This window comes from Peromyscus eremicus, chromosome 7, assembly GCF_949786415.1.
Source record: "Peromyscus eremicus chromosome 7, PerEre_H2_v1, whole genome shotgun sequence".
NCBI lineage: Eukaryota > Metazoa > Chordata > Mammalia > Rodentia > Cricetidae > Peromyscus > Peromyscus eremicus.
This window is the reverse complement of record NC_081422.1, coordinates 65,678,314-65,702,349: the sequence shown is the minus strand read 5'-3', so window position 1 is coordinate 65,702,349 and position 24,036 is coordinate 65,678,314. Positions and strand designations below refer to the sequence as shown.

The 24,036-nt window shown below is 42.0% G+C and overlaps 1 protein-coding gene across 1 annotated transcript in view; it reads right to left on the bottom strand.

Moving 5' to 3' along the window:
* Aldh1a2 (aldehyde dehydrogenase 1 family member A2) overlaps positions 1-23,154 on the bottom strand; it is an 80,277-nt gene extending 57,123 nt beyond the window's left edge. The window contains exon 1 of the mRNA XM_059268207.1: positions 22,916-23,154. Within this exon, the coding sequence (XP_059124190.1) occupies positions 22,916-23,032 (117 nt within the window). The 5' untranslated portion in view covers positions 23,033-23,154. The remainder of the gene's footprint in view (positions 1-22,915) is intronic.
* Positions 23,155-24,036: the final 882 nt, after the last annotated feature.

Sequence of the window (24,036 nt, the reverse complement as noted above, 5' to 3'; positions counted from 1 at the left end):
TTGAGTGATACACAGCCTGGAAGGCCAGTGAGAACTGCATTTTCTACAGCTGCCCCCCACCAAGTGTGTAGTGCAGTCAGTCTCCAGCTGCATTGCAATAGACTGGGTCTTGAGGGTTCATTTATAAGGAGCTAGAACTTTAAGAGCATATTTTTTTTGATAGCATTGGGAGTTGGGGGTTGGGGGCGCAGGACGAGGAAGAGAAGCAAAGGAACAGGAGATGGTAAATGCCTGGCAAGTGACTCTGCTTTTCCAGCTTTCAGTGTCTTCCTGAGAGGCTCAGCCTTGGTAACCAAAGAAAGGCTAATGTATGGTATAGGCGACAAAAATCCTCCCCACCCCTTGACAGACACTTCCCAGGTGACGTTCTGGATAAGTTTTGAAATTACACTTTAGGAATTTACTATCAACTAACCAGGGAACGTTACTGGTGATCAAAACTGTTGCCATTTCTACTGGCCTTGGCATTCTCATTCTCCTTACATCTGAGGTCCCAAAGAGAAAAGGCAGCCACCAGTGGGCGCTTGCTAAGGTGGCTTATCAGAAGCTGTGGTAAGGCACAACGTTCTATTCCCTGAGCGCGCTTCAAGCTTTCACAGCCATTCAGACAGCAGCTGCTGAATTCAGCTTCTGCCTTCTGTAGCTCGTGCCATTCCCCCGTTCTATCTAGGTTTTAACATGTAATGGATGACTACAGAGACATCATAAAGCATAATGAAATTTAGGTAGAAGAGTCCTAAAACACAAGCCAGCTGAGACCCTGTCCCATACTTTTCCCAGGAAAACTGCCTTTGGTTTCCGGTGTGTAACCATCTGTACGGCAAGCTAGTACTCTGGCAGCCAAGCCTACTAAAGCTCTATTTTAATATCCACTGATGAATGTCTTTGGCTGGTTTAAATATTAACAGAGGCTAGGTTTGGCTAGGAAAAGACAATCACAGGGCTGGAAGGGGCTTTAGGCAACCTGCACATACATGTAAGCACATCAGATCCAATCATTTGCCCATGGCTGTGTACTCCCAGTGAGTGGCAGAAGCCAGAACCACCATGCCCCAATTCCCATACCACTGCTTCTCCTCCATTTCACTCTTGCTGATGTCCACTTGAGAACCAGGCTGGATAGCCAATAAGGTCCAGTCCTCTTTGCTTCTTCCACAAGGTTTGTAAGGAACCTTGATGTGGTCTCTTGGAAATTAGGCAACACCAGGAATTTTATTCACATCTAAGCACCTTTTTCTTCCAGCACAACCAGTACAGGCAGACAGTAACTTCACATTTCCTTTTTAAAGCACAATGTGTTAGGGAAACCTTGGCTTACCTCAGGAAATGTGACATAACTTTAAAATGAGGTGCTGGGACATTTCCATCAGTGTCCCCAGGTGTAGGAGAACTGCTGCCAGGGACAGCTAGCAGCCCGCCTATGATGAGCCTCTGATAGGAAATTCATTCTCTGGGCTTCTGAAATAATAGTTGTGTGCTCTTAAAACCACGGCCCTCTGCACAGGAGCTAGAGGGGAGACTTCAAAAGCAATCTTGTTCTGATAACTTGGTCCAGGAGGGCTGCCTTGGGATGAGCAGAAGAAAAGGGAATGGCCAGCCTTGACTGCTTTTAGGAGCTGCCTACATCTGAGTGGGTGAGTACCTTTGCCACTCCCTTCCTCTGCAGAACCTGGGCGTCCAAAGCTGAGCAAGAGAAATGCATCGATTGCCCAAGTGGTTATGAGCCAGTCACAGCTGTTTGGCAACAGTTCCCCTTCCTAGTTAAGGGAATGAAAATAAAAATTCACACTGGCACTTTACTAGAGACACTCCACGAAGAGCATCTGAAAAACTCTGTACTGAAGTACAATTCCCTTCTGTAAATATTTTACAGCATCCTAGATGCTCAGCACCTGGGAAGGAAATGGCACATAAAATACTTTCCTCTCAGAAATACTACCTTCCCAGAGGTATGCTTTCAGGAAGCCTAATAAGGACAATGCACCATGGAGGTGGCTTTCTGCCAATCGGAAGTGCCCGTTCCCAGATCACAGAGGAATAGACAACTCATAGTCTCTGGGAGAGATGCTCAGATATGCAAGTGGAGAATACGGCTGTGCTACCAGGCTAACACAGGAAGACCATAAATAAGTGTGTGTTAAAGTCCATTCAAGGCCATCGTGCTGCTCTATCCACTTTTATTTCCTAAGAGACTACTGGAGTGAGAAGTTAGGGAGATACCTCATACAGTAGAATGGCTGCTGCACAAGCATGAGGAGGTGAGCTGGGATCCCAAGCACTCCTGTGAAAGCCAGATGCACAGTGTGTGTAACCTCAGTATGGGGGTAGGTAGGGCAGAGCCAGGTGGATGTTTGGAACACACTGGTCAGTCGGTGTGGTCAGTCTGTGAGCTCCAGGTTCACTAAGAGACTGTCTGAAAAACTAGAGTGCTGAGAAACTGAGGAAGACATCCAAAGTGTCCCTCCATACATGAGCACACACACACACACACACACACACACACACACACACACACACACACACACCATTTGTTCTCCCCCTACCCCGAGGTAAACGTGGAGTTGCTTTACTTATTCGTGCTTGATGACTGTTAGGAGAGTTGTATCTACGTATGTAAAACAAAGTAAAGTAGAAAATTCTCCAAGGACTGAAGTGAATAATCTTGCAAGTTTTTTTTTTGTTTTGTTTTTTTTTTTTTTTTTTTTTTTTTTTTTTTTTTTTTTTGTCTTTCTTGTAGAACACCCTGGGAAGGGAGTCCCAGAGCTAAAGTCTCCATATAACTATCAGTCTGCCTGTCCCCACAAATCCTGGAGCAAGTCAGCAAGTTACCTCTCTGAGCTTTGCATCTTTTTTTCTATAAAAAGGGGAAAGAAGACCTATCTGCCTTACGAAGCTGGTATGGCATTAATGAGATACAGTGTCTATGAGCCTAAGGCTTAAAATGAAAGGGTCCCCTCTCTGAGTTCCTTGATGAAAGGTCTCTGAGCTCCATTTCGTTTCTCCTACATCCTAAGTTAGCAAACAACGTGAACAAATACCCCAAAGATACAGTAAACCATGTTCCTGGGGGAGGGAGGACAGAATAAGGTATTCAGATTGGCTATCAGCATGACAGATTGTCCTAATGATTGCATTACCTTGTTTTATAATCCCATCAGTTACTGGGAAGAATACCCACCAGTGCGCTTTAGCCATTCAAGCTACCTCACTTAACTAGTTCTGGAGCAGCTCTGGAGGGTGAATCAGGCTTAGCACCCTTTGCAGCTTAGTACCCTTAGCACCCTTAGCACCCTTAGCACGCTTACAGCACAGTTGCCATGACTACAGTATAGACAGAGGTAGTCAAGATTTTTCTAACTGGAAAATCTGAACTCTGAGGAATTCTCCAAATAGTAGGTATGGATAGAGTTTAGGTGGAAATCATTTCCTACCCTCAATCAGTCCCTAACACAAGCTACTGTGTTATATTTCAGTAATAGAAAGCTTTGCTGTTTTTATAGTAAATGCTTTAAATTATGTACACTAAACCCTGCAGTGTGCAGTGCTGCGGGGAGTTAAATATTACTTAGTTTGCCACTGAAGTGCATTGAACCATCACTGGAGAGTACCAGTTAGTGAACCAGTAGGCAGATCGATCCATTGGTACACACAGACAGGCTCACCACTTTCTCGTTAAAGACACTGCGCAGTCGTTTGAGGGAGGACTTACCGCACGTAGACGTCTCCCCTTGCAGGTCGACCAGCTGTTTTGGTGGACTGGAGTTTTATGAACGAGAGACAAGCCCTGGTGGCCATCGTAGTACTGTGCTCTGTGAAGCTAGTACCCTTAGGGCATTACAGAGGCAGCAAGAGTCTCTTTGAACTTTTAGAGAAAGTATCTCAGCTTACTTTACAGACAGCTAAGAGTCTAAAAATACGAAGTAAAAAGATAGCTGATCGTGAAGCCGAGATCTCTGCTAGTGAAGACCCAACCTCCCCTTGAGCTGTCTACCTACATCACTGGATCGGAAGGGAGGATTTCCATTCTACATTTGCTTCGTGCTAAAACATCTGGGGAAGAAGTGAGAAGTGTTACAACACGCTCTCTTCTCCCCCTTCCCAGTGGCATCTTATAGAAAGAAACACCTAGATGACGAATGGCGGTTTTCACTTTAAAGTCTACGTTTTGGTATTACGCAGGCATGGCTTTTGTTCAATAAATGTCATCTTTTACTGACAAAAACATGTGTGTGCTTTTTTAACCAAGCTTGCTTTGCTATGACCTAATTCATCAATTCTAATTCAAAATCAATTAAAAATTTTAAATAATGGACCCAATAGTGTGTGACCTAAATGCCACTTATGCTCTGTCCTAAATCAAAAGGCAGAAAAGAGAATTGGCTTTCCAGAAGAATGCAACTAGACTCTTAAAAGTATTTGAGACACACAAGGTCGAAAGAAATTAAAAACCGAAGGAAATAGTTTAAGACAATTCTTTTTCTGAGCTGATTGTAAGTTTGTACTTGAAATCAAGCATTGAATGCCTAACATATGGCACCACAGGCATGGCTGACCTAAGCTGTAATGACGAAGGGAAGGAGAAGCAGAACACGGCAGTCTGAGATGGCCATCTCACCCCCAGGTCTCTCTGAAAGGGAAAGGCCGCTGATGAAAGCAGAGACAAAAGGAGAGTCATCCATCCTATTCTCCAGAGGACAGTTCACGTTGGCCTGCCTGAGGTGGACAAAGCTAGCTCCAAGTTAGCTGGGAAAGAGTTAGACACTCCTGGCCTCTGTCAGGGCTACTTGAAATGCTCGGGGCTACCTCAAGTCATTTACAATAAAAGGTCCTAGGAAATTCCTGAAAGGCTGTGATCCAGGTCAGACCTCATGTTCCCTTGGATCACAATTCCAAGCACTATAAAAGGCATTCCTACATCAGTTGTGACCATCCAGCTCTCCCAACTTCTTTCAGGCATAGATCATGTCTTACACTTGGTTTGGTCCCCTGGAGGCCTTTCTAGGCCTTTCTAGTTTTTTTTTTTTAGAATCTCAATCTCCCACCTCCTTCCTCTCTTCTCTGTCTCTCTCCCAGTGTGTCTGTCTCTTCCCTTCTCTTGAACACAGACACACACAGACACACACACACACACACACACACACACACACACACACACACTCCCTCCATGCTTCCCATAGTTCCCCAGTGGGTCAAATTTTCCCACATGCCTAACAGTTACTAGAGAGCATAACTTAGGTGAGTCATGTAAGCCTTCTAGGGCTCAGTTTTCTCATACACAGTGGAAGACGAAAACACTTTGCCAAGAAGTAATACTGATTGAATAAAGTACTGAATTACAGAAAAGCCTGGCCAGTGTGCACTGAGATGTTTTACTGATTTTGATTCAAGATGTAAACAATCAATTCAAGGGGCTGAAGAGATGGCTCGGTGGTTAAGAGCATTTGTTTCCCTTTCAGAGGATCTGAATTCTGATTCTAGCATCCATAAGGTGGCTAACTCCAGTTACCCTGTAACTCCAGTTCCAGGGGATCTGACACCCTCTTCTGGCCTCTGAGGGTACTAGGCATGCATATGGTATACATACATACATACATGCAGGCAAAAAAAATCTATACCCATAAAATAAAAATAAATCTTTCTTAAACATGATCAATTCAAAGCAACCTGTGAAAGTTCTGATCACCCATATTCTCTATATTTGTTCATTCATTCATTCCTTCATTCACTTATTCACTCCCCATTGTTACTTGAGGTTCTGTTGCCAAACCATCAGAGAGAGAGAGCTGGAAAGATAGAAGAGGCCATCCCACATATGAACTGAGCTCCCCAGATGTCCTTCCTATAGCTGCATGAAGGCAGGCTAAGAAAGGTGCTTCAAACAGTCCTGGCCTGGAAAGGGACTGATCAGTGGCCTGGGAAATGGGCTTTGAGAAGAAAAGCTTGGGGAAAGGCTGCAGTGCCCACTGGTAGTCTTGAGTAAGCCCAATGTAACATGATTTCTTTTTGTCTTCTGCCTGGAAACAAATGTTCTTTGCCTATCTTCCCTGGGTTTAATTAGTCTTCTGTCTTTCTCAGGATTGACCGTTCATTTGCAAATAGAGGACATCAGAAAGACTGGTGGGTGTGGGTGTTGGAGTGGAAAGAGGTTGGAGTGTTTATTTTCAAAGCCACAGGGGTCCCCATTTGAAAAGCACCCAGCTTATCTCAATGTTTTTGTTTGTATGATTTTGAATTGGAAGGTTGGAGCAATTCATTTAGGAGATTAAGCTGTCTTTACAATGGATCTGGTTGGCCTATCCAACAGTATTGCTAGGGTTAAGAGAAAGAAGTCTTTGCAGGGCACTCAGTGGTCCCAGTACAATTAGAAAAGATTCTTTGAATCTTCCTTCATTTCAATGCCAATTACATTTACATAAACCGGTGTCTATTTGCTGCCCACAAGTGAGAATCATATGTCTTCTGTCCAACACCTTAGGGTAGCCAGTTTCAACAAGATACAGGACGCCCAGTTAAATGGGAATTTAGTAAGAAGCGAAAAATGAGTAAAATTTCAGTCTAAGTATGTTCCAAATCACTGAGAAATCCTGGGGTACACTTACACCAGAGTTACTTAATAACCCAATTCAAATTTTACTAGATATAGTTTATCTGGCAAACTTAATCAGATTTTCTTGGGCCGCTGTATGTGTTTCAAGAATGCCAAGTGACAAACAGAGCAGATATCATTTCATTATTGTCCTTAAAACTTAACTTTTGGCAGAGTTGAAGAGTTTCGTCAGACAGAATAACCCTGATGTATGAATAAAGTGACATCTTAGAAATCAAGTGATTTTTGACTCTCAGGATAAACCTTATTCTAGCCATGAAAGCCTGGCCACTTATGGGAACTGTTCTCATCATAGAGAAGCTTAAGGCCAAAGAGGCAACTGCACCTTCAGTTGAATGAGAAATTAATTTACAAGTTTACATGTGAATAGTACTTTTCACTTATGTTGCAAAGTGAACGTCCTGTGCTAGAAGGGCTGACTATCCTAAGATTGAAAAGGTGTTTTGAACCAATAAATAAAGGAATTCTCATTTCCTCGTGACAATAAATAAAAAGCAATCATTTTCATATACTGTTGGTAAAGAGAGGAATTCGTGAATTTTTGCCTGAAAATAAAATAATTTCCAACATAATTTTGTCTATCTTATACTTAAATGATTCTTTTTTCCTCTCTCTTTGGCTTTAACAAATGCGCAAAAGGATCTATGAAATGCCTCCTCCTACCTCAGAAATTAGATTGTAATATTATTTACAATGATTCATTCCAAACATCCTTGACTTAAAAGGATGATGAACTAATAAATGCCAGGCTTCACAGTTTATAGATTCTACTTGTTGCCTTAAACTCCCATCTAATACTTTGGAAGACTTAAAATTGTTGAGATCTCAATACTCCTTCCTTCCTTCCTTCCTTCCTTCCTTCATTCATTCATTCACTCCTTTCTTTTCCCATTCCCCTTCCCTTTTTTTAAAGGGTACCTTCCAAAGAGAAAGAAAACAAGGAAAAGGAGAGAAGAAAGGGAGGGAGGGAGGGAGGGAGGGAGGGAGGAGGAAGGGAAGAAACTATCAAATGTTTATTTTGCCAAGAAATCTCTACTTACAATTTAAATGTTAAAAAAAAAAATTAGTGTACTTGATTGTGAAATAAACCCCATGTTGGCTATAAGTCTTTCTAAGAAATACCACTGAAAGCTGCCACTTGACATGGAATTCCTCTTCAGAAAAACTAGTCATAACTACATGATGGTCCTATATGAGAAGCTGCTGGAATGTCAGCTTCACTCCCAGCGGCCCCATCTGGCCTGAGCACTCTCCCTGGCATGATAAATCACTGACAGGGTCCTTACCTTCTCGCGTTTGATCTCAGCTCAGCAAGATGTGGTTTTGATGTGAAGAACTCCAGAACTCTTAGGTCAGAGACCAATCGCAGTGGCACTGACCTGCCAAGTGCTAAGTCTCTATTAGACTGTGTGAAAAGCGGTGAGCTTCTGACAAGGTTTCTCACCTCAGAGTTTCGGGACCCTCTGTGGCTTTCAGAAACTGAGCTGGGCAGAAAAGCTGCTGCAACAGCTTGGGAAGGGGCTGCAAACCTTCCCTGGCTATCTGACGGAATTATCACAGCGGCCACTGCTCCACTTTCTAGTGCTGTAAATCTAGCCGAAATGTGATACATAGGATTTCTGTCGGGCATATTTTTATAGAGATCTCTTTTTTTTTATGTAGCAAAATATTGTCTTTTGATATACTAAAAAACAAACAAACAACAAAAAAACCCATGAGAATCTCAAACTGATTCTTACTCAATGAACTTTTACTGCACTGCAAACCACTCATGTATAGAAGGAGAATCATTAACAGAGGGTTTTGTGGGCCACTCTTTGGTAATTACCACTATATCTTTGGGAAAGTATTCTTAACAAAAGCATCCCAAAATTGGCCCCAGAAAGACAATTAAGTGTGAACAAGTTCAGTATTGTCCTTCCTGTTCTCTTAACCCCAGGTTCTGGGTCTTGGAGCATGGAGAGTTTTAAAGCATCAGGACAGGAGGGAAAAAACAGTCCTTCTAGTTCTTTATATAAGTACATAAATAAACCTGCATCTCATTCTATCCCCTTATTTTATAAGTAATAAAATGGTGCCTCGGAAATTGTCATTCAGTACCAGAAAGCATCTTCCTATTCCCAGGACCAAATCTGCTGGAACACTCAACAAGCAATCAAATGATTTTGCTTGTTCATTGGTTGAATAACTATGTTACATGAGGAACCACTAAATGCACACACATTAGAGGCACATCACAGTCCTTGAATGTCCCGTGTGCTGCCTTGTTCGCTCCTGTATGTGAACCCTCAGCGAGAGGCTCCATTTCAAGGGTCTGTGCAAGTGGGTGGGACTAGAAGAGTTTCCCATCCTGAGATGCGTATGTTTTCTTGAGAAGAAATACATAAAGATGGTTACTTCAAAATGATATCCTAGCACTCGCTTCCTGGTTGACATTTTACCCATTAGTGACCCCACAAATGAGTGAAGAAACTTTATTTTCTATTGTGTGCTCATTGATTCATTCATTCAAATACCAAAAAAATGGGGGTGGGGTATACAATGTATCAAGGAAAGCATGACATGTGCTCTTATGAAAATCAGTTTTCTCCTATGGAGTGTTACTAGGTATATAAACCACACTCAACATCGGATCCCACGACAAGGATCAGCGGGCCAACACAAAATGGACTCCATGTTTGGGGGGCACTTGGTGCTTTGTTTTGGTATTTTTTTTTTTTGTCTTACTGGATCTTGTCTTTTCTTTTGTTAGTTTGCTTTGATTTTTCTTTTCTTTTCTTTCTTTCTTTCTTTCTTTCTTTCTTCCTTCCTTTCTTTCTTTTTAGAGAAAGAACATGAAATTGGGTGGGTAGGGAGGATCTGGGAAGAATTGGGAGAGGGGAAAGAATGTTTTGTGTGGAAAAAAACATTTTAAATAAAAAAAACTAATTAATTTCAAAACAAGAAAGTTCAAGTCCAGAAAGAAAACTAGTGTAAGCATTAAGAAATAATTATGTTCCTTGGTATAATATCATCAAGTATATACCTCATTTAATAGTAGTAAGAGATAAATATTAGAATTAAATCTCAACTATTACCTTTTGGGAGGCTTCTTGTAAGAGATTTGGTAGGCTTAGAAGCTATGTGTAGTTGTTACTGAAAAAATGACAGCCAAAACTCCCAAAGTTGTAAAGCTAAAATTGGTAGGAAAGTTTAGTTGACTGAAATGATAACAAGTAAGGAAAGAGCATGCCCTATGGCTAAAGACGGATTATTTCACAGGTCTTTCTCTTTAAGCCATTCACAATCAGAAACACAAATCAGACCCACACTATCAACCTGGAAAACTAAGTAAGTGACTTTGCAAGCTCATTCAGGGGAAAACATTTATTTCTCTTGCCCATATTTGTGTAGAGACAGCTACAGTAAATTCTGAGCAATGATCTCCCCGCTTAAAGCAGATCATCAAGGGTCCCCCAAATCCCTGTTCTGTGCATTTCTTTTCTAAGCCTTCTCTTTTTCTCTGTTGGAATTCCTGGTAATAACACCCGAATGTGGGCAAGCCTCATTAGTCTCCCTGCTGTTTACAAGACGGGATTTCTGCTCAGTGTGCCGAACACAATGACACACATCACTAAATGGCTGAAACTACCACCCAGGTTCTAAGCTGAGAAAAATTTCGCGCAGTACAAATACCTATCAGCGTAGAGGAACACAGAAGAGCAATTACTGCCAACACATGTAGTCCTTTAAAAGTACACCAATAAATACCCGTTTGCAAAGGTTAATTTAATGCAACCCAGGCTGTTATCTGGAAGAGTATATGTCACCAATTCAATCCATTAAGTAATTACTAAATTCTCAAGAGGGCTCATAGAAGTCAAATGTGGCTATTCCAGGTTCACTGCTTCTGGTTTCCCTGAAGACCATTTAGGCCAACAGCTGGAAGACAGAGAGACACAAAGGTTGCCCAGCCCAATCAGCCATTTATGAAAACAGGTAAATGAGTCTATCCAGGGTTGCCCATCACCAAGGTCTGTCGTGAGAGAAACTCCTTGACATACAGAGGAGTCTCGAGTGAATAAGAATAAAAGGAGGTGAAAAGAGTGAGCAGGGGTAGACCTGTGGAGATGTAAAGACAGAAATATAATGCTCTAAGATCCCACCAAAGGAGACACCTAACAAACAGTATTTCTTTGCGTAGGATTTTTGAGTAATTTCCAATAAAAACGCAGTCATGCTCCCAGTCACCTCCTCCTTCTACCACTGACTCTATTAAAACGCTTTGGATACTGCCTGGATTGCTCTGTTCTGTGTTCATGCTCAGGTCCATGTAGTAACCATGGAACCGGACAGGAATCAGCTCTCCTAGCCAGCCAGAGGGAACATCTCCACCCGACTCTTTCTGGAAAGTAATTCTCCACAGAGGTATGAATAAAATTATACAAAATCATTGGCTCGGGGCAGAGGGGAGGGGGAGGGGGTCAAAAAAGGAATGCAAAATACATGTGAGCATTCAACAGCCTCACAGCACATATCCTCATTGCCAAGGAAATCATCACAACCATGACAAAGAAGAGACCTTTTAAATGAAAAAGAAGCAGGCGAACAGGCGTTGTTCAGGGCAGTGTGTGAGTCCCCAGCCTGTGAAAATCCCAAACACCCTCTGTCTTTACCATCACCTGCAGAATCACACCTACCCAGGTGGTTCATACCTAGTATGTCAGAGTGTCTCAGTTTACTCCCTTGGTCTTCTCTTTTTAACCATTCCAACTGTTGTTACTGGTAGCTACAGAAAATACTGATCAACTGGAAGTTTGGTACTTGTAGACAAAGAGCTGGGTTTGAAATGTACTGTTAAAAGTCAGTTGAACTGATGGTCCAAATTGTACTGCCTTCTTAGAGTTCTTGTGCATTTCTTGCTGTTACCAACAGCAAAGAAGAGGACAGCATGCTGGCATTGTTACCTACTATAGTTGATGAGCCATGAAAAAGGTATTTAATTTAAACATGCTCGATATTCCCACTTGTGAAAGGGAGAGATTGCTACAATACTCATATAATAGGATTACCATAAGAATTAAATATACTCATATGTACAGCAGTGCCTATTTAGCGGCTATTAGTAATACATTATACAGGAGGCATTCATTCAGTAAATAGTTTTAAAGCATCCACACTGCTACACATGGAGCTCAATGCTTTTGATATATCTTAATATGTAACAGTTTGCAATTTAATAATAGAATTACACAGAAAAAGTATAATCTCTAACACAAAAGTCGTACAATTTCAAAGAAATACAAATAAGTAATGTGGGCACATAGACAATACAAGTTTATTACTGAAAAATAAATCGTGCAGCCAACTTTGTTAGGTGTTACATGGCACTACACCCAGAGGGGCTGGACTCTATATCATGGTCAGAGAATCTGACTGCAGTCTTGGCAACCATAGGCACAGTGGCATGAATCATATTGCCTGCAGAAGCCAAACACAGAGGTAAATGTGTAATACCAGCTTTGGCTTTTAAAACGAGTTAAAGTATATTAAAATGGGAAGTACTATGATTTATATTCAACTCTGATGGTAAGAAATAATTCAAATTTTCTACACGAACAGAATAAAACACTGTACCAAATTAGTTGGGTTTGGTTGTTTTTGAGATTTTACTTATTTTTGTTTTACGTATATGAATGTTTGTCTGAATATATGTCTGTGTAGCACATGCACGAGTGCCCAAGCAGGCTAGAAGGGGGTATCAGATCTCCTGGAACTGTAGTTATAGATGGTTGTGAGCTGCCATGTGGGTGCTGGGAATTGAACTCATGTCCTCTGAAAGAGCAACTAGTATTCTTAATCACAAAGCCATCCCTCTGGCCCCTGATTAGTTTTTTTGTTTGTTTGTTTGTTTTAAAAAAAGAACTCTGAACTAGACATTATTTTTCAAATTGTCACCTATACATGCTTTCTCCATAACCTATAAATAAGAAGCTTATAATTAAGGACTTGTCTATTTACCGTGGCCTTTCAAAAATGAGTGGTGTGTGTGTGTGTGTGTATGTGTGTGTGTGTGTGTGTGTGTACTTACAGAAGAGAGATACAAAGTGAGAGACAGTAAAAGCAAGCAAGTCCTATAGAGCAAGTCAACACTAGCCGACATTTAAGCACTTACAGTTATAGGTAATGTCAGAACATGAAGAGAAGTAAGGTTTGACATGAGGGAATTGTAATAATCATTAGTTTTACAATAAGTTCACTTAGAAGTAGGTTCTTAGTTTAGGGAAATCAATGTTATTAAAATTATCCATCAACTTCTTACAGTCTCCCATAATAGAGAAAACCAGGCTTAGAGGCCACACATGACTTCCTAATTATATTACAAGATTACACAGAACAGAATTAAAAGACAAAACAAAGTAATGCACCCCTTAATATATCTAACTTTCCATATATTACATCATTTTTCCTTCATATTTATGTGTCCTTGAACATAAACATATACCAATTCCAAGGAGATTAAGACACAAATATAAAAATCAAAATTTTCAATTTAATAAAAACAAAACTTTCATAACAATATAAAAACACCTCAAAACACTTGAAATTACAATGTATTCCTTAGTCAAGATACAAAATTTCTTCACTTGCATTTAAAACTTTATGAAAGAATATAATCAGCAAGAAAATATTTGCATATTATATATCTGACAAGGGATTGCAATCCTGAATGTGAAAAATTACTATAAAACACTAACATGTATACACAGAAAATGAGCAGAAAAACCTAGCCAGTTTACACAGAAGACAAGCCAAATGGCACATGAGCATGTAAGAAGCTTTGTCTCACAAGAAATCAAGAAAGTGCCAATTGCAAGAATACTGAGATGATACTCCATCCTTCTAGGATTGCCAAGTCTGGCAAGTATCAGAACCCAAGTCCAGGCGAGGATATAGACAAAGTATGAAACAACATACAATTGTGACAATGAATAAGTTTGCAGGTATACCTGACAACACAGGTGAGCCTTGAAAATACGATGCAAAGCAAAGCAAAATATATCATAAGATATACACAGCATGGTGCCACGTATACAAAATACTGTATCATGTTTTAAAACACCACCACACTATTTATGGATAAGTCTATGTGTATGGATAAGATAAAGATTAATGCCTCTGAGGAAAACAGAGATGGAAGGACCTGGCAGAAGGGTCTCAGTGCAACTCTTTAAGACTGAGTAATTACAGAAGGTCTCCAACTTCTGAGGGCGTCACTTTAAATTTTCAATTTTATGTGTAAAAGCAATACGCATTCAGCAGAAACTACACTGCAAATGTTGCTCTTTTCCCAGGCAGGGAAGATGTCAAATGATACCTTCAGGTGACTATGGATGGCAGCAGCAGCTCTAGAAGCCACATGTTGGAGTGCACAACCCTTCGTCTACAGCATACGGTTGCTAGGCTATGATGTCAGATAGGTAAGGAGTGCTAAATGAATTTTCTATTAGAGGCAGCTTCAACTTGAGATGGGGAAGAAATCGCCTATGTTCTGAACTGTTACCATATTCATACACATACACACACAGTTATGTTACCATCTATACTTTTCTGTATAATTGACTCTTCTTGAATATATCTAACACCACACTGACTGTTTAGCCAAGCCTGAAAAGTCTCCTTATTTCTGACTCCTCAAGCACTTGACCCAATTTTATCCTGTGATCATGCATGAAAGTTACTAATGTGCATCCTCACTCAGCAGCTGAGTGGGAATTCTCTTCAGGTTCTTCCCAGTGATGACCACATCTATGTATCGTTTTGTGCCAGACATTAACTACCAATGCTTTGTACAAAAGCTAAATTAATGAACAAACAAGCAACTTTAAGTAAGCAAAAGGATAACTCTGGCTACAGTTAAAAATAAAATTGGACCTAGGCAATAAAATTGGAAAGCTTTCTCTGGAGCTAGAAAGATGGCTCAGCAGTTAAGAGCATGTTTTCTTGCAGAGGACTTGGGTTCAATTTTCATCGATCACAACCATGCATAACTCTAATTCTAGAGAATTCTACCACCCTAGTTTGACCTTCTTGGGCACTAGACATGCACATGGTACACAGACATACATCCAAGCAAAACACTTACACATAAAATAAGCAAATCTGAAACAAACCAACAACAAAAAAATGAAAAGCCTCTCCACTAAGTGACATTGTTAGAGTAGACATCAGACTCTAAAGTGCAGATGACACAGAACTCCAGTTCTGTCAGTTCAGGTTTGGTTGAGAATGAAACCAAAGTTTCGTATTTGATTCCTGATTTCCCCTCAACAGAGGACTTGGTGAGGAAGTCCAAATTTTACACCTATGGAAAGAAGACCTCCAGTTGTCCCCATAAATCTACACAGGCATTTCCTAATATCATTTCCCAGCCAAAACCTTGTTATTGCATCTTCTCACTCTGACCTTTTCCATCAGCAGACCCAGTCTAGAGATTTGGTATAAGCTGGAGAAAACGAGGTTGTTTTTGTCTATTAGTGAGTTTGTTAAACTCATATTATCTTGCCAGACTTACTTCCTGGAGGTAGTTCTATTTTAGAAAAAAACTTGTGACCTGCAATACTTGGTCTTGGTTTAACCTTCAGGAAATCTTAGAAATCGATGAAGCAAAGTGCTTGAAGTCCCAGAGCTGAAATAAGCAGACTTAGGCTGGATGAATGAAAATTATGGTTACATATATAAATATAATCTTTTAACTGTTTTGAAATGCTTTCTCATCTTTAATAATCAGTATCAGAAAGAATTTTCATACTCATGTTCACCTAAATCCTTATAAATAAGAGGAAAATGCTTGCTGTTTCATCTGGATAACAAACTGTATCTTTCTGAGGATCTAGGGAGGGAAACACTTCTACTTTGGTTCAGAGAGTGAACAGGTAAGGAAGCTGAACAGATAACTGCAAAAGGTACCAGCGCCCAACTGCTGTAACAGGAAGGCTTCTTTCTAGAATAAAAATGAGAATGTATACCCCAGGCTATTCTAATTTTTGACCACACTGCAAGGAGGGCAATTAACTCCCAGGCATAGTCCCAGGGAAGCGAGCATAAAGGGCCCAGCATAAGTCAGGGTGCTGCAACCACCCAATTATTATTCCTACAGGGATTTAAAGCCTGAAAACATTTTCAAATCATATGATACATACTTACTGTAAATACATTAGTAAGAGTTAAGATTCTAGTAGTTTGCTGGCAGAGAGCTCGCCTACTAGGAATGTTAATATTTTAAAGGGAAACAATTGAAATATAATTCAATATTAGAGCAAGACAAGTAATAAATACCAGAGATAAGAAATCACCAATTTGGAAACTTTAGTATATTTGAAAGGTTACACTGAGTTGTAGTTGAAAGTCTTCTCTGGTCCCATCTGGCCCCGGGGTCCTGCAGCCACTTATAAAATAATCACTCAGAGGCTTAATATTATTTACAAACTGTATGGCCTATGGCAGGCCTCTTGCTAGCTAGCTCCTATATCTTAAATTAACCCATTTCTATTAATCTATATTTTGCCACATGTTCCATGGCTTTACCTGCATCCCATTATATGTTGCTCCTAAGATGGCAGTCTGGTGTCTCCCCCCACCTCTGCCTTTCTTCTTCCTGTCTCTCTCTTGGATTTCCTGCCTGGCTGTAACCTGACTTGCCATACGCCAGAGCAGCTTCTTTCTTAACCAATCATAGCAACACATATTCACAGCGTACAGAAACACATCCCCCCAACATAGAGCAGTGTTTTGAGAATGTCTGAAAGGCAATTAAATCTTAGCCAAGATGACAAAACAGCAATCAGCTCTGTTGGCATTAGATTTGTGTTTGACAGGAAACGAAGGGTCTCAAATGACCTGTCACCATAAGTCGAGAAATTAAAAAGAGGCTAAGAAGGCTGTCAATTAGGCACTGGCAGATGCTTTTACTTTCTGGAAGGTGACTGTCCTCGACTCTCAAATTCAGGCATTATCTTGGATAGTCAAAGCCAATGAAAGTTTCTTCAATTTCAGGTTCATAAATCAAAGACACTTTCCATTGCCAAAAGATAACTGCCTTCTGAGACCTGGCTACATCTTTGCTCAAACTATTTTAAAAGTATTCATAACTTGGCATTTAGGTTCAGCCAATTGAGCACATTGCATGCAGCATATTAATATGAAATCTTGGCTCACATATCAGATAAGAATTTGTTATTGAAACACTAGCTGGGAAATCGATTTAGTGACTTTTTGATAAATATAAGACCGTGGTAAAGAAACATCCAGGGAGTCTCTCTTAGTAAAAATATATTGCAAATATATAAGGATTCAATTCTGATCTTTCTTAAAATTGGCAACCTTCAATTTGGAACTACGAATATAATTATGACCCAAATGAAATAACTATGTCTGAAAAGACAAACAGACTTTGCACTGGCTTATTGTCAGGGTATGTACTTTCCTGTTTAGTCCTGATAGAGCCCTGAGAAGCAGGTACTTCTATTTCAGTTTTGATCAGTGTAGAAATTGAAACTCAGTAAAGAAACTCCTTGAGAGAAGCACTACACTTGACTCCACATACTTAATATATGTTAGCTGTCCATGCAGTTGATAAAGTCATGCCTGACCAAGATTTGATCAAAGGCCTATTTTAACTCAAAGCCTTTCTTTTTCGATGTCAAGGACTTGTAAACTTTTTCCAAAACTGTGGGCCATATGGTCTCTGCTACAAGGACTCACCTCTGACACTGTAAGTCCCAGTGAAACCATAGACAATATGCTACTGAACAGACAGGGTTGTGTTGGAATGAAACTTTATTTACAAAACCAGGTGGGTGTATATAGTCTGTTGACCACAGTAAGCAGTTAGTAAAATAACAAAAAAACACAAAAACACATATGAGTATATGCATCTCATTATTCCACTGAGAAAGACTCAGAACTGGGAATCATGTGCTAAGCCTTGAAATGCTTATTGGCTTGATCATAGTTGGATCATGCAGTTTCACTAATGGAAAAGAGAAAGAACCAACTCTACTTGTCTGGCTTTTCCTAAGTGTGGCTATACTGAAGTCTGACCTCACAGAGCAGGCTCCTAAGTCTATACTGAAATAGAAAATTATTCACCATTCTACAAAACAGAAGTGCCTCCGCACATGATGGTTCCATAACCCCAGTTCCTCTAGTAGAAAGTACTGGGGCAGGGCCTCAGGAGAGTTATCTAATCCAAGTCCCATAACGACACCGTTTAGCTACTCTTTGTTAAAAAGTTATGATAAAAACATCAAAAAGCTGTACAGTTATTTTTAAAAAGTATTATTTTACTATGTGTTTGGGTATGGAAGGGGTGTGGAGGTCATGGGTCAGTGTCAGGTATCCTCTTTGACTACTTTCCACCTTGTTGTTGTTGTTGTTTTGGCTTTTTTTGTTTTTTGAGACAGAGTTTCTCTGTGTAGTTTTGGAGCCTGTCCTAGAACTCGCTCTGTAGACCAGGCTCACCTCGAACTTACAGAGATCTGCCTGCCTCTGTCTCCCAAATGCTGGGATTAAAGGTGTGCATCACCACCGCCCTGCTTCCACCTTATTTTTTAAGGCAGAGCCTCTCACTGAAAATGGAGCTCACCAACTCAGCCATATTAGCATGCTAGCAAGCCCCAGATTCCCCTGTCTCCATATTGCCGGCTGTTAAACCCAGCTTATATTTGAGTGCTGAGGACAGGATCTCAGGTCCTCAGGCTTGCAGGCCAACTGCTATACTGACTGAGTCATCTCCCCAGACTCTGAAAAGGTAAAACAAACTAAACTAAAAGTCCTCTATATACAGGGAGCTAGATGGATGATTTACCATCAAAACCATTGTGAGTAAAGATTTGTAATGAAAACTTAGAATGAGATCCACAATGGCAAGATCCAAAATCCAGAATAGGAAGGAATCATGGCCATGAACAACAAAAATAACAAATAGTAAATTAAAGTCATTGAATCAAAAATTATAAAGGTGGCGCTGGAGATACAGCTTGGGGGTTTTAAAAACACTTGCTATTCTTGCAGAGGATCTGGGTTTGGTTGCCAGCACCCACATCAAGTGGCTCCCAACCACCAGCTTCAGAAGATCTGACACCCTTATCTGGCCTCTTTGAACACCTGCACACATGTAGTACACATGTAGTACACATACAGATACTCAAGGATACCTAAATACATTTAAAATAAAAATGTATCTTGAGAAAAATTATAAAGGTAACTCTTTTAAGTGGAGTAGATCAATTTCATAGTCTCCTCATGTTTCCATTAGAAGCAACAAAAATGAATATTTAATCTTTCTACATTTTTAAAGAAGTGTAATAAATGAGAAAAATAAAGAGTATGACAAGGAATGCACTCCCAGTTTTTCAAAATTCAAGGCCAAGTTCTTCCTTATCAATTAATTCTATTTTTATCCTCCTTCAAAAGATTTCACAGAACTAAAATGTGTGTATGTACATGTATGAAAGTGCTAGGTAAGCCCTAATATGCCCCATGAAAATGCAAGTGACATTGCAAACATTATAATTAAATTGGTCAACTTCTCTACTGCTATGCTGAGAAGAAAAGTTTGGCACTCAATCTTTCTAATAAGACTTCAAGTTCCTAGAAGGCAGATGTTCCATAATCCAATTTGCACTCCTGTTAGAAACATGGTCCCTCAAAAACTCTTTGAACTGAGCTGGAATTGACCTCAGCAAAAAGAATGCACTTATTAAAAGGGTGTTTAATGAATGGATAATAGAATAAACAGTAGGTATCCAAGTGCACATTTGTTCTAATTTTTTCCCAGTGAGCTGCCCTTTGTGTTTTCTCTGCTAGTGTAGCATACCAGTGCTCAACAAATGTCCTCTTTCTGGATCCTTATGCCTCTCCACAGCATCAAATGCTGGGAGAACACAGAACCTTGTATGTTGCTGTGAGTTATGGACAGTTTTCAGTTGCTCACTAAAAGTGGAGCTAGAATGAAAGATGGAGCCAATAGAGAAACCAGGAAAGTAACAGTGGAACAAAGAGAAATGTTTTAAAGACCTGGGAATCTGGGAAAGGATAGAGAAAGAAAGGAGGGAGAGGAAGAGAGACTCCACCCCTCGCCCAAAGTCAGGAGCGGTTCCTAGGAGAATGCTGAGCCTTAGTTTTACATGTATGCTCCCAGAATATGGCCAGCAATACAAAAACCGGACAGATGAAACAGAAATAACTCAGAAAAACTGAGAAAAGCACAGCTAAGAGCAATCCTCAAAAAATACAGGGAGCATACATTCTCTCAGCTCCACATTGGTGCCCTCCATGCTTTAGACAAGTATTGCTTTCTTGACTATTAGTCTAGAAAAACAAACACACAAATAAAAAAGCCATCTTCCTTAGTAAGAATCACTTTTTAAAAAGTAGGGTCTTCCTGTATAGGAGAAAAAGAAAATAGACATGTCCAAAGGTATTATTGTCATTTAGCCTCAGTCTAAAAGAGATACTAGAACTTGGAGCAGGCGACTTATTTTTTAAGAGAACACAATTGCTGAAAAGTCAATACAAAGCCACACTTAGCTCTTTCAGAATGCTTCTAGACTGAACTTCACTTTCATAGCGTTTGTTTTTTTTTTTTACAAAACCTTTGACAGACAATGGCATTAACATAATATCGACCACTTCTCCCATTCCTTATTAAAAAGTGCAAAATTCTTTTGGAAGAAAAAATACAGTGATGAAAACTGCAGGAAAATACAGGAACACAAATGCAAATTATTCTAAGAACATGTTTTTTAATTCTCATAATCTGATCAGTTATGTTGGTCACTAATTAGTTTATGTTGATTGTCAAATCACATAGAAAAATCATATTGTAGTATTATTCAATAAGGACATGTTTAACAGGACAAAATGGTGAATGATAAATCTACTCGCCTTCTAGTACCTTTATTTCAAATGTTTTGTTTCCTGTTTTTCAATGGAGCCTAAGGCATAATAAAATTTACACTACTCTTTAAAATTTTCCTAACAAATATAATAGCACAAAAAGGAGTTCCCCATCTACCGTGTTCATTATTCTTTTGAAATTTCTAGTATAATTTCCCTCACTTTTGATCATGAATGAATTTTTAAAAAGACCTCCCAATTCTTTCTTTTGAAGAAAAAAAAAATCGTAGGCAACCAAAAGAGCAGTCACTAACTATTCTTTCTGTTAAAATAAAATAAATCAAAACTGCTTGTTCGTAATTCCTGTCTCAGAAAATTTAGAAGTCTCACTAAAGAGCAGAGGACAGAAGCTGCTGGGAATGTTCACAGATACCTGATTTTACAAGTTTTTGTGAAAGAGGTCGCCTGTAGATTAGTGTTGCTCCGCATTTACGAGGGTTGTTTGTCAAGGCAAAAATAAGGTGCCTCCTCCCCACAAATTAAAGAATCACGTTACAATCCATTATTTCATTTCTGATTGTTTTTCTTGGTAATAAGTGGGAAAGTGGATACTGGATAAAAGTCTTCACGGAGCTAAAAAGACTCCGACATTAAAGGCTCCAATTAGCTATAAATCAGTTGTCTTTCCTACTGGGGGAGAACAAGAGAGAGAAGAGAGGGGCGGCTAGAGAAAAGGAGAACTGGAGGAGCTTCCAAATGAAATTCTGAAAAAGATATCTACTGCAGACTTTCAGGAACTGTTAGGATAATCTGATCAAAAGTGCGTCTAAAACAAACCCTCCGCAATCACGTGTGGACCTTGCCTCTTAAGATCTCCAAAGCGCATCAGAAGAGGTTAGGGACCCTCATAAAACAAAAGTTTTATGTGAATGCTTCCCTGGCTTGTTCCTAAACCCGGAGATGTGCCACACACTAGCACTATTGTTATGCAAACAATGCCTAAAGGGCTATAACCAGTAACGACCCTCATTAAAATGGCTTTCAAAAATTTGTCACACCATCTAAAAGCTAACAGGTATATTAAATCCACCTAAATCCACATTCAAAAATACGAATCCTACTGATTCTGAAACTCAACGCAACACATTTTCAGAAGCGATGTTTTTGCATTTCTGTTTCAACCACCACAGTGTCAGAGAACAACGTAAGTTCTCTCCAACATTTCGTGTATCTTCTAATGCCCGCGGTGGAGCGCGAATTAGTTGTATCGTGTGTGCACGCGGTATTTAAGTTAATTGGCAAAAGTTAGAAGTAGGGATGGGAATCTAGTAAGAGAGTTCTAAAATGAACTCCCAAGAAATGTGGCTTTAAATGCTATGCCCGCCTGCCTCTTTGCTATAACATTCAATCCCTTTGTGTATGTATTTCACAAAATTTCACCTCATGGTTAAAATAGATTTTTCCCCCCTGAGAACGTGGTGGTGGGGGAATTTACATCGGGTAGCAGGCGCGTATTGCTTTTTAATGCGGTTTAACAACAATAATTCCTGCTTGGCAAACCTAAGGCGTCAGAATTCGTTAGGAAAAAAAAAATTAGGAAAAAAAATTAGGTTTTTCAGTGCAAACGTGAGCTCGCTAATTTGTGCGAATTCAGTTGTTTTCCCTTTACTAAAATGTGCATTGCCTACAAAATCCTGAAGAAATCCTGGCATCGATCTACCGCGTCTCGGCCAGGTTCCCGCGAAATCTGTAGGGCCCCGGTCCTGACAACCCCTTCAGCGAGCGACCCGGCTCCGAGGGAAGCTGGTCCCGCGCGGCCGCGCAGCCCGGACCCGGAGGACGGCGGGGCGACGCGGGGCTGCAACTCCACCCTGGCGGGGAACCCCAGTCCGCTCTGAGACGGACCCTGTGTGCGCTGAGGAGATCCAACGGAACCACCTCCCAAGCCGGACCCTGGCCTGCTGAGGAGACCCGGGGGACCCCAAAACCGGAACTCCATCTGCTCTGCGAAAACTTGGGGGGATCGCAGAACCGGGCTCCAGTCTGCTCTGAGATCCGAGGGATCGCAGAACCAAGCCTAGTTCTGCCCTAGGGATGGATATCTAAGGAACCCCAGAATCGGACCCCCGGCTCGCCCTACGGAGACCCAGGGGACCCCAGAACCCGACCCAAGTCTGCTTTGAGGAAGCCCACGTCCCCAACCGGCCCCGACGGGGTCGTCACCACCGTCCGCCGCCGACGGCGACCCCCCCGCGCTGCCTTCTGGTCGGGACCGGTTCGGCTCCCCGAAGCCGCGGCGGGACTTCGGAAGCCCGCATCGTAGTTCTCCCCGCCGAGGCGCGGGGATGACAGGCGACCTCCGGGGCCCCCCCGGCCTCGGAAGCCATCCAGAGGACGCTTCCAGCAAGCGTCCGCGGACGGCTTTACCTTGGTGTACTTGATCTCGAGGTTGGGCGTGGGCGACGGCAGGAGCTGCAGCGAGGCCATGAGCGCGGCGGGGTCGGCCTTCACCTCGCCGGGCATGGCGATCTCGCTGGAAGTCATGGGCAGCCGCGGGTGGGTGTGCGCGGGGCGCTGCGCGGCCGGGGCGCGCTGGCTGTATATAGGCAGGTGTCAAGCGGCGACGCTTCTTATTGGACGTGCGGGCCCGGAGGCGCGGGGGGCCGGCCCATGAGGACGCCCCGCCGCGGCCCGCATTTGCATACGGCCGCGTGGCGCCGCTCGCCCCGCACGGTCAAGGCCGCGGCCCACGCTCCCCGCGGCCGCCCCCCGGGGGGACCTCGACGGCCGGGGCACCGCCTCGCGCGGGACCGGGCTCGGAGAGAGCGGTCCTACGAGCCTTAGTGCCCGGCCGGCCTCCCCCGAGAAGAGGCTCCCCCGATCTCAGGTCCCGCCGAACCCCGCGACACCCTGCTCCGCCCTCCCGCTCCCGTCCCCCACCCCGGGTCCCCAGCAGCCCGAGAGACCCTTCGCCCAGCCCTCCGCGTGGCGCGAAAAGGCGCGTGGCCACGGGTGGGGTGAGAGATGCTCCCCGCACTCCCAAGGAGAACCTTCTGGAGCCGACGCCGATGCCAAAGACGCCGCGCTGGCCCCCGCCGGGCTTCTCCGCCCAACTGCTGCCCTCTGCCGGCCCTGCGGCCTAGCTGTGCCGGAGGGCGCGGGCTTCCTCGGCCTTGGGCTGTGTGGTTCCTGGTCCTCCTGACCTCCTTCCAGCCCTTTCCTCTCCTCCATTCCAACCGCACCCGGAAACACTTGGGATTTTCGGTTGCTCTTCTGTTAACGACTGCCATCCTGTCCGACCTCCAGGTTGAGCTTCCGTCTCCATTCCTTCTCGTCCAACAAGCGGCCTTCTAGTTAGCCAAGATGGGCAGAAGGATGGGTGCCAATCAAGAAGCTGGACAGCTCACTCCAGATAGGCTTGCTGGGAATCACTGGGCTAAAATTAGGGCCCCCCACCCACCCATGGGAAGATCTTTATAAGGCTTTCCGCCTCGTGCCTGTGAAAAACTTCACAGCCTTCTCCAGGCTGTTTCTTTCAGTTTTTCCAT